Source organism: Sinocyclocheilus rhinocerous, unplaced genomic scaffold, assembly GCF_001515625.1.
Source record: "Sinocyclocheilus rhinocerous isolate Xijiao unplaced genomic scaffold, SAMN03320098_v1.1 scaffold993, whole genome shotgun sequence".
NCBI lineage: Eukaryota > Metazoa > Chordata > Actinopteri > Cypriniformes > Cyprinidae > Sinocyclocheilus > Sinocyclocheilus rhinocerous.
This window is the reverse complement of record NW_015639771.1, coordinates 678,717-693,866: the sequence shown is the minus strand read 5'-3', so window position 1 is coordinate 693,866 and position 15,150 is coordinate 678,717. Positions and strand designations below refer to the sequence as shown.

Sequence of the window (15,150 nt, the reverse complement as noted above, 5' to 3'; positions counted from 1 at the left end):
GAGACTCTCAATGAGGAATCGGTTCAACACTGCAGCTGGAATTGCTTGCCAGTTCAGCTCTGAACAGGGTAAGGGTCTGTCACGTTTAAGAGACGTTTAATCACTTTAGTGATGAGAGCAAGTTTAATTTATTTGGGTCTGGTGGGAAACATTTTGTTCAGCGTCAAATTGGGGAAAGACTGAAGCCCAAGTGCGTAAAGAAGTCAGTGAATGAAAGGTGGAGGAGGAAGTGTCATGCTTTGGGGGATGTTTTGTGCAGCAGGAGTTGGGCCTCTTATAGAGCTATAAGGCAGGGTGAATGCAAAATCAGAACCTCCTTCGGCAACATGCAGTTCCTTCCCTGCAAGCATGCAAGACAATGCCGTCTTTCACACTACAAAATTGGTAAAGCAGTACCTTGAATCTAAGAACATTGAAATAATGAAATGGTTGGGCCAGAGTCCTGATCTAAACCTGATTGAAAATCTCTTGAAAATCCTTGGTGACGAAGTTATGGCTAAGAAACTCACTACAGTTACCGAACTATGGAAGAAAGTGGAAGAAGAGTGGACCAAAATCACACCAGCGCAGTCTGAGAAACGAATGATGTCCTGCGGCCGCAGATGTGCTGAAGTCATTCAAAGCCAGGGCCTCTACACTTCCTACTAATTTCTGACAGCTGTGACCCTCCAAAATTTTAGTTGTAATCTTCTTTCTTGCTACAGTGGTTACTGTTCTCTAATTTTGATCAATGTGTTTTCAACAAAATAAAGGTTTTTGTTGAAATGCCTTGGATATTTTGTCAAACATGTTAGTAGAACAGTGGTATACCTACAGCTAATATTCCTTCAAATTTTGAACAGTGAAGATTAACAAGATTAAGTATTTATAGATTGTTCTCTAATTTTGATCTCCACTGTGTGTGTATATATTTATATACATTTAAAAATATGAGCTTGATCATATTACCCTCCGTTATTTTACATTATTGCATTTTATTGATTTATTGACTTTTTAGCATCATTACAGGTACCCAAGGACGTTTGTCATTAGGGGACACTGAATTATTTTGCTGTTACAATAAAATGTCAATACCAATTTACTTCATATAAAATACAAAAATAAAAAAAAAAGAAAGAAATTAATGAAATGCATCATAAAAAAGTTATTTTAAAGTCTGTAATCGTTTAAAAGTCTAAAACATATAGGGAATTGGGAATTGGCTAATAACGATTAGACATAAAATTACAAATCCATGGAATGAGGCTAGGTCTCACTCCAAGATCCAGGAGGCACTTCACTGCTACTGTATGGTCTACAGCATCAAAAGCCTTGGCAAAATCAGTTGTGACTAATGTGCACACTGAACCTGGTTCTTCGCAGGCCTTATACACAAAATCCATCAGGCTAACCAGATTGTGTGTTGTGGAATGATTCTGTCGACTACCAAACTGCATAGGGTCTATTTCAGGTTTCTTGTACACTGATTTCATATTAGTGATGATCATGTCAAGAATCGCATCACCTCTAGTGTTATTCTGGACAACCTGGCAAAGTTTATTATCCAAGCAGATATCCTGGACTCTGAGATGATTAAAATCTCCAAGTATGATGAGGCCAATATCTGGATACTTAGTACGAAGCAGATCAGATGAAGCTATTAAGTGCTCGATGAGTTTGTCCTGATATAATGATTGTGGCGGTGAATACACTACACACACAGCAATAGCAGATATATGCCATGGAAGTCTCGACGGTCTCACCTTCACCCACATACATTCAAGATGATCGGGAACACTAATACAGGTTAAAGGATAAGATGGGACACTTTCTTTGATGACGTGGGGTTCGACATTTAGAAAATAAAGTGTATCCATCAATACCCAAGAAATCCTCAGGCATGTGGGGGGTAAACCAAGTCTCTGAAATTGCAGCTACATCCACATGATTTTCCATCAAAATGGCTTGAAACTCATTAATTCTTGTTTACAAGAGATCTAGGGTTCGTCATCAAAAGAGTTGGTAACATAGCATAATTAGTTGGCCTTTTGTGCTCTACTTTGACTTTAATCAAACTGGATTCAAATTTATCCCTGTTTCTCAGTCCAAACAAGCATTATGTTTTGTGACCGAGTCTTCTGCCAACAATTGTCTTAATTTTATGCAACATTTTCTTACCCCCTCTGCATCCTCTTTTCCTAGTTGGTGCCCATGCAAGTCCTTCATTATATAAGATCTTTCTTAGCCGAGGGCTTGGTGGAGGAGCTGATTGCTTGAGACTCTTCAGGAATTCCATAGAATACTTCAATATGGGTTCCTTTTCTACCATTTTCAAAAAGGATGTTCCAGACTGTTCCAGCTTAGTACGTAAGAAAACTAAACTTCAGAAGCTCAAGTGGATGGTTGTTTAAAAAAAATATTCTTATCAGATTACAGGAATCACCTCTTGTTGCCCAAACGCATGAGGCAGCCATCTTGGGCGCCAGATCCAAAAATGTTACTAATTCTGGATTTTTTGTGGGGAATTTGCTTATTGCTTCGAACCAAAAAGCAGTCATTCATAATACATTCTTCACATGTACACCCTTCTCTTTAATAAATTCATTATTTATCTAGAACGGCAAAGAATTGCTGTGTGAATGCATTTGGGGCTTTGTAGGTGCATGCAGTAATAACAGATTACTGATTAACCGATGACATTTATTGTAGATTAACTGATATTGGAGCATCTAAGAGTGAGAACAAAGGTGGACCTGAACAATCAGTGTTTGTGTGGGTTTGTTGGGGGTTGATGTACAAAGAAAACTAATCAAGCAAAGGTCAACTGGGAGACATCCTGTGTATCCTCATGGGAACTGAAAACTATTCCTCCCTGCTTTCTTTGGTCCTTTCATTCTCGCTTTTTGCATCCCACTCCAGCTACACTTGATCTGCTCGGTTTTACCCACATGTTTGATTTGAAGCCTGCAGCAATGTATTAATCTGACATGTGACTTCAGTGTGAACAAATTGCCTCCAGCACTCATTTGCTGCCAGGGTTACAATTTATATTCTTTCATAATGTGTCATTTCATTTCTATTGTGTCAAAACAAAGATTTCAGTCCCACTTCTCCAGCTTATGCAATATTTCAATAGTTCTTGAAGGCAATTTGAAACCTACAGTACTTATTTCAAGTTTGTTTTGGATGGAGATTCACTGTATTTGGGTAGCTGATTTCATCATCAGGATGACTATTATGTACAGTTCATTTCATTATATATTGTTTATTTAATCTGTGATTCGTTTGCATTTGTCCTCCATATGCAAAATATTTTCTAGTTATTCCATATTTTTCAGTTAAAATATCTAATAATCTTTGAAACAAGATCAGTTTAGGTGAAAAGCAACTTTTTCACTTTTTGTTTTAATTTTCTTTTTTTAAGTATAAACCATTTAAAACAAGCGAAAAAGTCTGTCAGTGCCGAAAGACAAAAACACATATTCAAAATGCAGTCTATTAAAACAACTCTTAAAATTACTTGAAGCAACAGTGCATAAAATATTATCTTCTTTTAAGGATTTTTAGACATTTTTACTGGAAAACAAGCCAATTAAAAACTTACTTCATTTTTTTTTTTTTTTTCAGTTCAATGAGGCTTGCCCTGGTTTGCCGTACATTTTCAATTCATTTATTGTTTCTGAATACAGATGCAGATGCTTTCACAGTCTAGTGATTTCACAGTCCGACTTGTCCTTGGCCTGAATGGAAATAAAGTTTTCTTTCAATCAGATCTGGCTTTCAAACCATCCAAAATTCCTGGCGTCCCCACACAAACATGCAGATAAGAAATATTTCTGGCCTTGCTCATTCTCAGAGGAAAATGCGCAAAAAATGTGTGAATTTGAAAGATTTCGCCTCGTAAATCACAGTGGTTACCCAAGTTGACATTTTTATCTTGCTGTAATGTGTGGTGATGAGCATACCTGATCTCATTGTTAAGCCTGGTTGCAAACAGGCGGACTTGACAAACACTGGACATTCATCTTTGTCTCGAGGTGTTGACTTGCTCTGTGAGAGAGGGCAGATACACGTTTTAGGTGTATGAATGTGTTTACCCACACCTCCCTTAGAGCAGGGTAATGGATTGTTATTCCAGATGTTGTGATGTGCTTCTGTTTCTTTGACACTTCCATTGTTGTGCAAGTATTTCAAACCAACAGACATACCCTAACTAGCATCCATCGATGACTAGAGCTGCAACATCTAATTGTTAATGAAAATAATCAACAATGAATTTCATTATTGATTTATAAACATTAGTCAGAGTAGCACCAGGCTGTGAAGGATAAACATACATTCAGTTCAGTGAATTGTACTGTTATTTCATGCTGAATATTCCGCTGACTACACGTCTTACCGAAAAAAGCTTTCAGTAGATAAAAAAGTTGAAGTTGTGAAAATTAAAGGATCTAGGACCTTTAACCAGTGCATGCCACTATAAAGACTGTAAGTCTTTTCCCTCACAGCCTTATTTTTATCAGCATGAAAGTCAATATTGCGCCTAAACTGGTCTGTGACCTTTGCATGGCGCCCATTGAAACTCTATCAGTACTTTCACTTTGCAGTAGCGAAAAAATCAATTTCTATGGGGGGGAGGGAAATTACAGGATGGTCACAGAGCAAAAGAGAACATTTTTAATGCTTCAAGGATGCTCATAAACAGTTTCATGACAGTTGTTATGCTGGGTGCTTGTGTTTAATGCGCTTGAGAGGTTTTTTTTCCCTGCACATAACTTTCACTTACTCATGCGAGTATCTAATTTTTGCAGTGAGTGAGTAAAAATACAAATACATGTACAGTATATGTGCCAAACACAGCACAACAGAGAAAAGTAGTGCAATAATGTTAACCATTTGTTGTTGGACTTTAAATTTTGATTTAAATAAATTACATGTAATTAAAAATCCTGCATGTAAAGCAAGTAATTATGTTTTTGAATAAGATATACATGGCCGTTTAAGAATTTGGTGTCATTAAGAATTTTTTTTTTTTATGTTAATGTTTATGAAAGAAGTGTCTTAATCTCACCAAGGCTGCATTTATTTGATCAAAAATATGGTAAAATCAGTAATATTGTAACATGCTATTTTTTTATTTTTTATTTTAAAAATCTAACTTATCCCTGTGATGGCAAAGCTGAATTTTCAGTGTCACATGATCCTTCAGAAAAGATTCTAATAGGCTGATTTGGTGCTCTATAAACATTTCTTATTGTTATTAATGTTAAAAACAGTTGTGCTGCTTATTATTTTTGTGGAAAGTTGGATAGATTTTTTTCTGAATTCTTTAATGAATAGAAAGTTAAAAAGAACAGCATTTATTTGAAATAGAAATATTCTGTAACATTATGAATGTATTTACCGTCACCTTTAATCGCTTTAATGCATACTTGCTGAATAAAAGTTTAAATTTCTTAAAAAAAAGAAAATCTTACTGACCCCAAACTTTTGAATGGTAGTGTCAATGTGAAACGTCTCTTGAATTCACAGGAAAAGTGATGCTACTGATGAGAGGAGTGAATGTGGATAGCTGTGAAATGAATCAACCTGTAAGCAGGTGTAAAATCCCCGTTTACTTTCCACTGACTTGGACTTAAGCATCAGGACAGCTGCTAGCCTAGTGAGCACCATTGCAGCACATGAATGATTGAGGCCACAGATTTGAGCCTGGAAGGAGCTGCTTTGCTTCCTGTTGCCCTTCTCCAGAGAGGTCCTCGTAAGGGGCGAGGAGGCTTTCAGCACGTCAGCCACCCTCAACTCCTGGTGCTTTTACTTATCTCCTCCCTTCAGATGAAAGGAAGTGAGGAGGAACTGGCCTTTCAAAAAAGGGAAACAGTCCCCACATCTGGAAGCTCTTTTGGTCCCTTTCGCTGCCTCTCTTGCTCCAGATCCTCCAGCTTTGGGTCTGGAAGAAGTTAGCGGGGGTGTGCGTTGTGAAACTAGCTGTTGAAAAGGTACCCCAGAAAGATTTACTTTGGAGACTCGAGCTCCACCTCGGTGCACTCGCCCTCCCCCAAAGCCCTATGGCCCTTATTCGCTATCTCAATGGCCCAATGTTGGGGAGCTTGCACTTCCATTAATGGCTATTGCTTTCAGATGCTCATTTTCATCGAGTTGTTCACCTGAGCTGTTTGCATACTGTAGCTGATCAGTTCTCTTTAGGTGTTCATTAGAATCTCTACAGGTTCCTCTGTTGTAAGGGCTGTCAAACATAATAGCCATGATTTAACTCTGTCTTCCTGAGTGATTCAGCTTCTTGAAGTTGCTGTTGGAATGTGCACTATTATGTAATGAAATATAAATTTAATTTGAAACCATTTTGTTTTCGTTTCGTGTTAAATATCTGATTGCATTTTTAAAGCATCTTTATGCTCAATTTGGGCATCATTTCTAAAATGAAACTAGACTGAGACGTTTAAGAGCTTCTAAACAGAAAGAATAAAGTATAACATTGACTAAATTTATAAATATACACTGCAATTCAAAAGTTTGGAGTCAGTAGAAAAAAATAAATGTTTTTGAAATAAGTATTTTATGCTCACCAAGGCTGCATTTATTTGATTAAAAATACAAAATACAGTAATTATATTGAAATATTACAACAATTCAACTTTGTATTTTAATATATTTTAAAATGTCATTTGTAATGTATTCCTGTGTTGGCAAAGCTTAATTTTCAGCAGCCATTGCTCCAGTCTTCAGTGTCACATGACCCTTCTGAAATAATTCTAATATGCTGATTTTGTGCTTTGGTAAAACATTTCATATAATTATAAATGTTGAAAACAGTTGAGCTGCTTAATATTTTTGTGGAAACTGTTAGATTTTTACAGGATTCTTTAATTAAAATTTAATTTAAAAAATTGACATAGAAATCTTTTGTGAATTAGAAATGTCTTTACTGGGTTTTTTTATCAATTAAATGTATCCTTCCTATATTAAAATAGTATTTTACAAATCTTACTGACCCCAAACTTTTGAACGGTACTGTATGCTTTTATTTATTGAACTTTTTTTTTTTTTACTTGAATTGCAATATTTCAAATGGTTTATAAAATAATGTGTTTGACTGATGAGGCTCTCACAGCTGCATGATTTATCCAGTCTACAGGAATATTGATTGATATGACCCAAAATAGGATATTAATGACATTAATCTTCTGTGGAACACAAAATAAAATGTTTTGAAATGTGTTTTCTTGCCCATACAATGAAAGTCATTGTTGTCCAGTGGATCCCAATGACTTACATTGTATGGACAAAAACAGTTGAAATATTCTCCAAATGTCTTCTTTGGTGTTCCACAAAAGGTTTAAAATGACATGAGGGTGGATAAATGATGAACATGATGAACCAGGTGGTTCTAAAAGATTTGATCTGAACTTTTTGAGAACCACTGCCGTAGTTCGTAGCGCTACATTATTTGGGCAAGGAACCAATGGGAATCACCAATCAGGTAACTGGGCTTCCATTGTGTTTAACGTTACACATTGGCCAGGCTTAATTTCCTTACTACAGAGCGGCTGACCCGGTCATGACTTGTGGAACCTACATTATCTGTCAGTGGCCAATTTACATTGGGGGATTGAGGAAGGAGTCCAGTTTCACAGCCAGGCAAGCCTCCTTTCACAAGGGCTCATCAGATGGAACCTCAATAGCCCCGTCATATAGACCAGACCGAATTGTTCAACCTTGAGATCCCTTCTTTCTTTATAACCCTTGTTTTTCAAAACCACTAAAAAGCAGAATATTACAAGGCCAGACAAAATGTTAAGTCATAACAGCACAGCGACTTTTCGGGACCTTGTAGTTGTGTCACCCTACATGCACGGCAAGATTTTTGGCGTCTGGATGACACCGAGGTGAAACATTGTCACAGAGCAGGAAATTCCTCTGTTCAAGCTTTTAGCATGCATGGAATGTTTGACGAAGCAGAACCGAGGCTTTCAGAAATGTAAGACCTTTAGCGTGGCTCTCAGATCACTGCGGTGGACTAAGTGTTTTAAGAGCTCCATTGACGTGGATCGCTAAGCAATCCTCCCCCAGGGAACATACGTCCTGCTTCCAGAGGGAGCCGTTGAAAAATCAAGACACTAATTTTCCTGTGTTTGTCAGGCTTATTGGAACCATGCTGGAAGATTGTTTGCAGTATAATTCTCATTACTGTATTCTTCTTCCGCACCAATCACGCAGAGGATTGTTGCAGGGTTCTGTAACCTGCAGCACCAGGGTTTTGTTTATCCAGCTGATTAAAATCTTTCTGCCATTAGACGTCAAGCTTTGATGGATCTGAATTGTGATAAAAAGCACTTTGGATGCATAGAAAGTAAACATCTGATACTTTTTTTTCTGTGTACAAAGGGCATGTGCCTTGGTGATATCACGGGGGAAAGTTAAAATGTGATATAAAAATCAGCAGGTATTAACTATTTCTTCTTGAACAGTTTCAGATCTAGCGATCGTGCAGGCTTAAGTATAAAGTTTATAGCTCAGGTGGTCGACTTTCCTAGTATCTGAAGTAATGAGTTTTGTGGCTTGGTGAATTTTAATTGTCTGATCGCATGAAAGGCTGTGGAAAAAGATGCGGAGTGCCAGATGACAGAATCACTTCTTTTTTTTTTTTTTTCTGAAAACTTCAGCTTAATGGTTTGGGTGTGTTTCTCGGTTTCAGGCCGTTCACGTATCCAGCGGTTGGCTGAAAACACAGTCTATTTCCGTAGGAGACTGCGGGAGATGGGATTCATCATCTATGGCAACAATGACTCACCTGTGGTACCCATGATGCTCTACATGCCCGCCAAAATCGGGTTAGTCTTTTTTCTCTCTTTTTTCAATCTCTCAGTATACTAATACATACTAATATCCTACATATTAAAGTACACAAAAATCCCTTGGAAAAAAAAACAAAACAAAAAAAACATGTTCAGGTACTTTGTTCAATGAAACACAAAATGAGCAAATCTAAATGATTTCTGACTCCATGTATTCCAAAAATGGCAGTACATATTATGTAGTGACATCTGTCAAGTTCTAAAAAGCTTGTACAATCATAATAAATTTTTGTAATAAGCGTGTACAGCTTATGCACTATATTCCAAGTGTTTCAAAGCCTCATGATAGCTTTGTGTGAGGAACAAGCCAAAATTTAAGTAACGTATTCATGCAACTCAGTATGCAGCTCTGAAAATCAAATGAAATGTATGATTTGAACGGAGTCAATGATTTGAATTTAAGTCTGTTCCTCAAACTTCCAAAGACAAAGAATATAGTGCAGAAGTCGTATGCACTATTTTGCTAGTACTTTATTCATCCTCTTCAACATTCTCCCTTTGTGTTCCAGTGTTATTTTAGTATTATTTATATACCATTTTAGGATTTATTAATATTTTGTATTGGCTTATATTTTTATATTTTCAGTTTTCATTATAATTTTAATGCACTTTTTAGACTAATTTTAAGATTTGCGACTCACAATTATAAGAGCAAGTTGTTAAAAGTGTCTCTGGTTTACATTTTCTGTAGCAAAAACAGCATTTAGTTTTAGTTAAAGTTTTAGTATTTTCTGTGCTTTTGTCATTTCATTTTTTTTTTAAATTCTCATAGCTCTAATTAATTTAAATTTAAATTTAATTTCAAGTTTCAAAAACTTGGTTTCAGTTAGATACCAGGACAACATTTCAAATGTTTGCTGTATTTTTAAAGTTTTTTTTTTTAATCTAATATTTTATTTTATTTCACCCTTATTTCAATTACCAAAAAAAACTATTTCAATTTTTATTTTAACCGCATACTAGTTTAAAATGACATGAGGGTGAATAAATAATGACTGAATTTCCATTTGTAGGTGAAGTAATATTCTTGAAGAAAAATGTCTTGTTTAACAAGGTTCAGGTCTATAAACGTCCAAATAAATCCAAATGGATTACACTAATAATAGTTTCTTAATAGTGCCTCATAATAGAACAAAAACAAGCGCATAATGGAAAGCTTAGTTTGGAAAGAACTTCTTGAAAATTGATGAGGCTGTGTCTGTGTTTCCAGGGCGTTTGGTCGGGAGATGTTGAAGAGAAATATTGGAGTAGTGGTGGTGGGCTTCCCAGCCACGCCGATCATAGAGTCCAGAGCCCGCTTCTGTATCTCTGCGGCCCACACCAAGGAAATGCTGGACAGGGTAACTACTCGTTTTCTCGCCACAGCGAGTACATCCAGTAATTTACATCACTTCAAAGCAGCATTGTACCCTTTTTACTAGACTTTGTTTCTCGTGCCATAAATTTTAGTGTTTACAATGGAATATGTTGACTTAATGGAAAAAACTATGAGCTTTGATGACATACAGTTGATATGTGCTTTACATTTCAAGAAGGATATCTTTCAACAGGAATTAGACCAGAAATGTCTGTCGTCTCACGTTCAAAACCCCTGTCCATCAATCTTCTGAAATACAGTATCTCAAACTTGATAAAACTTTTATGTTTGAAAATAATAACAGTCTAAAGAATTCCAGGCTCCTTCTCAAACTGTCCTGCGCTGTAAATTAATGCAGGTCTCGACTGAGGGTTTACATAAGCAGCTCTTGCTACAGGGGTCTGCACTGGCAGCAGATCAAAGAGCATCTTAATCTGCCTCCCCAAGGACACTTTGATTTAACTATGGTGAAAAGCACACCGGCCGTCAGCCCCCCTCCCCGTGCTTAAGAAAACACTGTGCACTTTGATGTGACCAGTTATCACGTCAACACATTTTTCAGTGTCCTTCTGACATATTTTCTTGCATTGCTTCCATTGCTGAATGGCTAAGATTGTACAAAGTGCATAACAAAAGTTTAAAGGGTTTAGGGCTGGACAGTTTAATGGAAATATATATCACAATATATTTTTTTATCACCTTTTGATGATTATTTAGTATATATCTTGATTAGTATTATTTTTTTGTCATATTTTATTTAATTTTATTCTGTGTCCTTCTGACATATTTTCTTGTATTTTCTGGGGCTTGACAGGTTTTTGGGGCTGGAAAAAATTGTCATGATGTATTTTTTAGCCTTTTGGTGATTTAAAAAAAAAAATTTTTTAGTATATATCTTGATTTATGTATTTGTCCTGTATTATTTTATTTTAATGCGTTTTAGTTTATGTATTTTACTTTCATTTAAAATCAGAGAAACTATCATTTCAACCAAACAGACATTTTTGACAAGTTGATTTAATGTTTAATGCAAATAGTAAAATCTAGTAATAAGTAAAAGTGGTACAAATCTAATTTTAAAGTATTAACACAGTTTTTTTAACAAATGAACACACAGAAGAATATTTAAATGACTTTATAGTATTAATACCCAATTGTTTTATTTATGTTCACGAAATTAATTGTATTGATCAGCATTTTTTGGCTGAAACATTGTAATATATGACAGATGTCAAGCAGAGACTTAGATGAACATTTTTAAGTGATGATTCAAATGATTCATTGAATCAAAGTTTTAAATCAGTTCATTGAACTTACCAAATCTAATTGCATTTTTTTACAGTGTGAATATTGAATAGATTGATCCGCCCTAGTGCATATAGTCTTACATTTCTTTGAAAAATTAACAAGTTGACATTAATAATTGACATTTTGTGCATTTCATGGAAACTTGAACCAGAAATCTGCATGGAATCAATTGCAGTATAAATAATTCAACTAGCATTGCCATGACTGTATTATATCAAACTTTTAAAGTACTGCATGGTAGGTGGCAGCTGCTTCTCAGCATTAGCATGTTATGACTTACATGTGTAACCAGGAAAGTAATGGAGCATGCTGATTGTTTTCAGGCGCTGGATGTGATCAGTGAAGTAGGCGATCTGCTGCAGCTGAAGTATTCGCGGCACAAAGTTCTTCCCTCGCTGGACCGGCCCTTTGACGAGACCACATATGAGGAGAACAAAGAGTGACATACTTCCTATCTGAACCAAATGTGCACTGCTCATCTTCTGCTCTCCAAAAGGAAGCAATGAACCACTTAATAAATAGATCTTTTTTTTAACTTGGGTATATCATCTTTATTTTAATACATCCAACGACCAAACACTGATGCTTTTAAAAAAAGAAATGCTTTCTTTTGACACTTCCCCGTTTCCTCTATTGCATTTGTCACCTCAGTTTCGTTTTGACGTGAGGTTTGGGGTCTGTTTTTAACTCGTTGTGGCATTCGTTTAGGGAAATAAATATTTAGATTTTTCTCTGCCAGCCACAGGAGGCTTTGAGCTGCTTGTGTACTTGCTAAAGCCATATGTCACTGCAGCCTTCAAAACCGTTTTTGTGTACAAAAACCATTGAGACTTTTTTTTTCTCTAGTAAGTGAGAACAGACTAGCGAACCCATAATTCCGAGGATCCTGACCCATGAAAGGAATTACAGGTTCTTCTTATTGCATTGTCATTACATTCACTGTGTTACATAAATCAAACTCCAAAACCTCCACAACTTGGCTCTCTAGTTGTTGTTGTTTCCACAGATTTTGACTTGCGGCCAGCTCTGGTGTCTTACTTCAATCTGGCTATGGTTTTTGTTATGTTACCAGGATATTTATTTTTTCATCGCGATACCAGTCGTGGAGGGTGAAGTTGGTTGTGTCTGAGGGAAGTCTAGGTAGAAACCATGCATACTTATCAAATTTTCACCTCTGAGGAAACATGGATGCTGATTATATGCATTATCTCCAAAGCTGCAGCGCAAGTTGTGCGGTAGCATTCCAAAACCTTGTAGAAACTGCAACTTTAAAAGAATCATTCACCCAAAAATGAACATTTCCAAAAAGTTTACTCGCTGTCAGGCCTTCCAAGATGTAGATGAGTTTTTTTTTTTTTTTTATCGATTTGATGTAATGTAGCATATCACCTGCTCACTAATGGATCCTCTGCAGTGAATGGGTGCCGTCAGAATGAGAGTCCAAACAGCTGATAAAAACATCACAGTAATCCACAAGTAATCCACATGAATCCAGTCCATCAATTAATGTCTTATGAAGTGAAAAGCGGTGTGTTTGTAAGAAATCAATCAAGCCATTTTATCTTTAAACCATCACTTCCAGCTAAAATACGAGTCCTCTATCCATAATAACCTCCAGTGTAAAAGTCCATTCCCTGTTGTCCTCTCACATCAAAATCCACCAACATATTTGTTTAGAACTGTTTTGGATTGATTTTGCTTCAAAGCTGCTTGATCTGTGCATATTTTTCAATATTTTTGAAATATTGAAAGCAATATTATGGATAGAAGACGTATATTTTAGCTGGAAGCAGCCATTTGAAGTTAAAACATCTTATTGATGAATATATTACAAACATGCAGTTTTTCGATCCGCAAGGCATTATTGATGGACTGAAGTTGTGTGGATTGCTTGTGGATTACTGTGATGTTTTTATCGGCTGTTTGGATTCTCGTTCTGACGGCACCCATTCACTGCAGATGATCCATTGGGGAGCAATTGATTTAATGCAAAATTTCTCCAAATCTGTTCCGATGAAGAAATAAAACTAATCTCCATCTTGGATGGCCTGAGGGGGGAGTAAATTTTCAGCCAGTTTTAATTGGTAGATGATCTATTTCGTGACATGCAACCTCTGAAAACTATTTTAATAGTGACTTATTAGTGTATGAGTGCAATGGCATGAATAACTAATAAGTTTGCTCTCTCTCAAGAGTTTTCATTCTGTAGTTTTATAAACTTTCCTCAATGTTGATAGAAGTTTGTTGTCTTATGATTTTCAAAGTCTTTTAAAACTCTTTTCAGCATTCATAAAAGGAGCTTTATGTTATGTATATGGTTATTTAATGTACATATTTATTTATTATTCATGTTCCATATCTTTTATTGTTTGGAGAAATGTACTTTAATCATCAACGGCAGCTCCAGATATCCTCTTATATGCACATGCATGATGTGCATGCTCTCAGTGCACATACTATTGATGAGTATTTTTTTTATCATTTTAATATTCCCAGCAAAGCATGTGGGATGTAATCACTGAATCTGCTGGTTTATGATGCTTTAAAGGTGCTGAAATGTACACTCTTTGTTCTGTTTTGTGGCTTCTGTTGCTTTGGTCCTGTGGGGTAGTACATTCTCCCATGTATTTAATTTAGTACAAGTCTTTTACAACATCAAAATCCAGGGATATTTCTTTTTAACCATTTTTTTTTTTACCTGCGTTCCTTTATATTTAACCAGAGGAGAAACTACATGGACTGAGAGATGTTTTAAAACAGCAAAGGATGGAAACAATCATATATTTTTTTCTTGACTATATAAAAACTGACATTTAAGAAAGATTAATCCAACTATAAAGACTTCTTGTTCATATAAAACATATGCTTTACCAGTACATTCACTGTATGTGTTCTAATATGACTTGGACTTTGCTGACTGTAGTGCATACTGTTTTTAAGACCTAATTTTGAATCAAAGTACATTGTGGGCTTCATCAGTTCAAGAGTTGTTTCACTCCTAAGGAAATTAAATTACTATGACTAAATGTATCGTTAAGGTCTTTTGTGTCTTTTTTTCACTTTATACTTTGCACATTTCTATACTGTCCCGACTCCATAATTAAATTATATTGGTAATCCAGTGGCTGCTAGATTACAAATGCGATAGTTTTGAATTAATACCTCAGAGGACTTCATATTAATTACCACAAGACCACATTAGAGGAAACATACTGTACATATTAAGCTTCTTGGAACTAATCATTGGCAAAGCTTCAATTTATACAATTCACAAAATAATGAAAATATTTGATAATATATATTTTTTAAAAATTATTCACTGCTGTATAAAAATACATTTATTTTATACAGTACAGTTTTTGAAATCTTTTATAAAATTGATATGTTTGATGTACTTGGCAAGATTTTTTTTTTTTACTTTGTTGAAAGTCTTATTCTCAGCAAGGCTACATTTATTTGCTCACAAATACAATAAAAACGTAATATAACAAAAGTAATTTTGTGAAATATTACATATTTAAAAAGTTTTTATATTTTATTATATTTTCAAATGTAATTTATTTTCGTGGTGACAAAGAAGAATTTTTAGCAGCAATTATTCCAGTCTTCAGTGTCACATGATCCTTCAGAAAT

The 15,150-nt window shown here is 35.5% G+C and overlaps 1 protein-coding gene across 2 annotated transcripts in view; it reads left to right on the top strand.

Annotated features, from left to right (window-relative positions):
- LOC107751731 (serine palmitoyltransferase 2-like) overlaps positions 1 to 12,049 on the top strand; it is a 24,960-nt gene extending 12,911 nt beyond the window's left edge. For both annotated transcript variants that reach the window (XM_016567483.1, XM_016567482.1), the window contains 3 exons: positions 8,693 to 8,828; positions 10,063 to 10,192; positions 11,841 to 12,049. In XM_016567483.1, the coding sequence (XP_016422969.1) occupies positions 8,693 to 8,828; positions 10,063 to 10,192; positions 11,841 to 11,960 (386 nt within the window). In that variant the 3' untranslated portion in view covers positions 11,961 to 12,049. The remainder of the gene's footprint in view (positions 1 to 8,692; positions 8,829 to 10,062; positions 10,193 to 11,840) is intronic.
- The last annotated feature ends 3,101 nt before the right edge of the window (positions 12,050 to 15,150 follow it).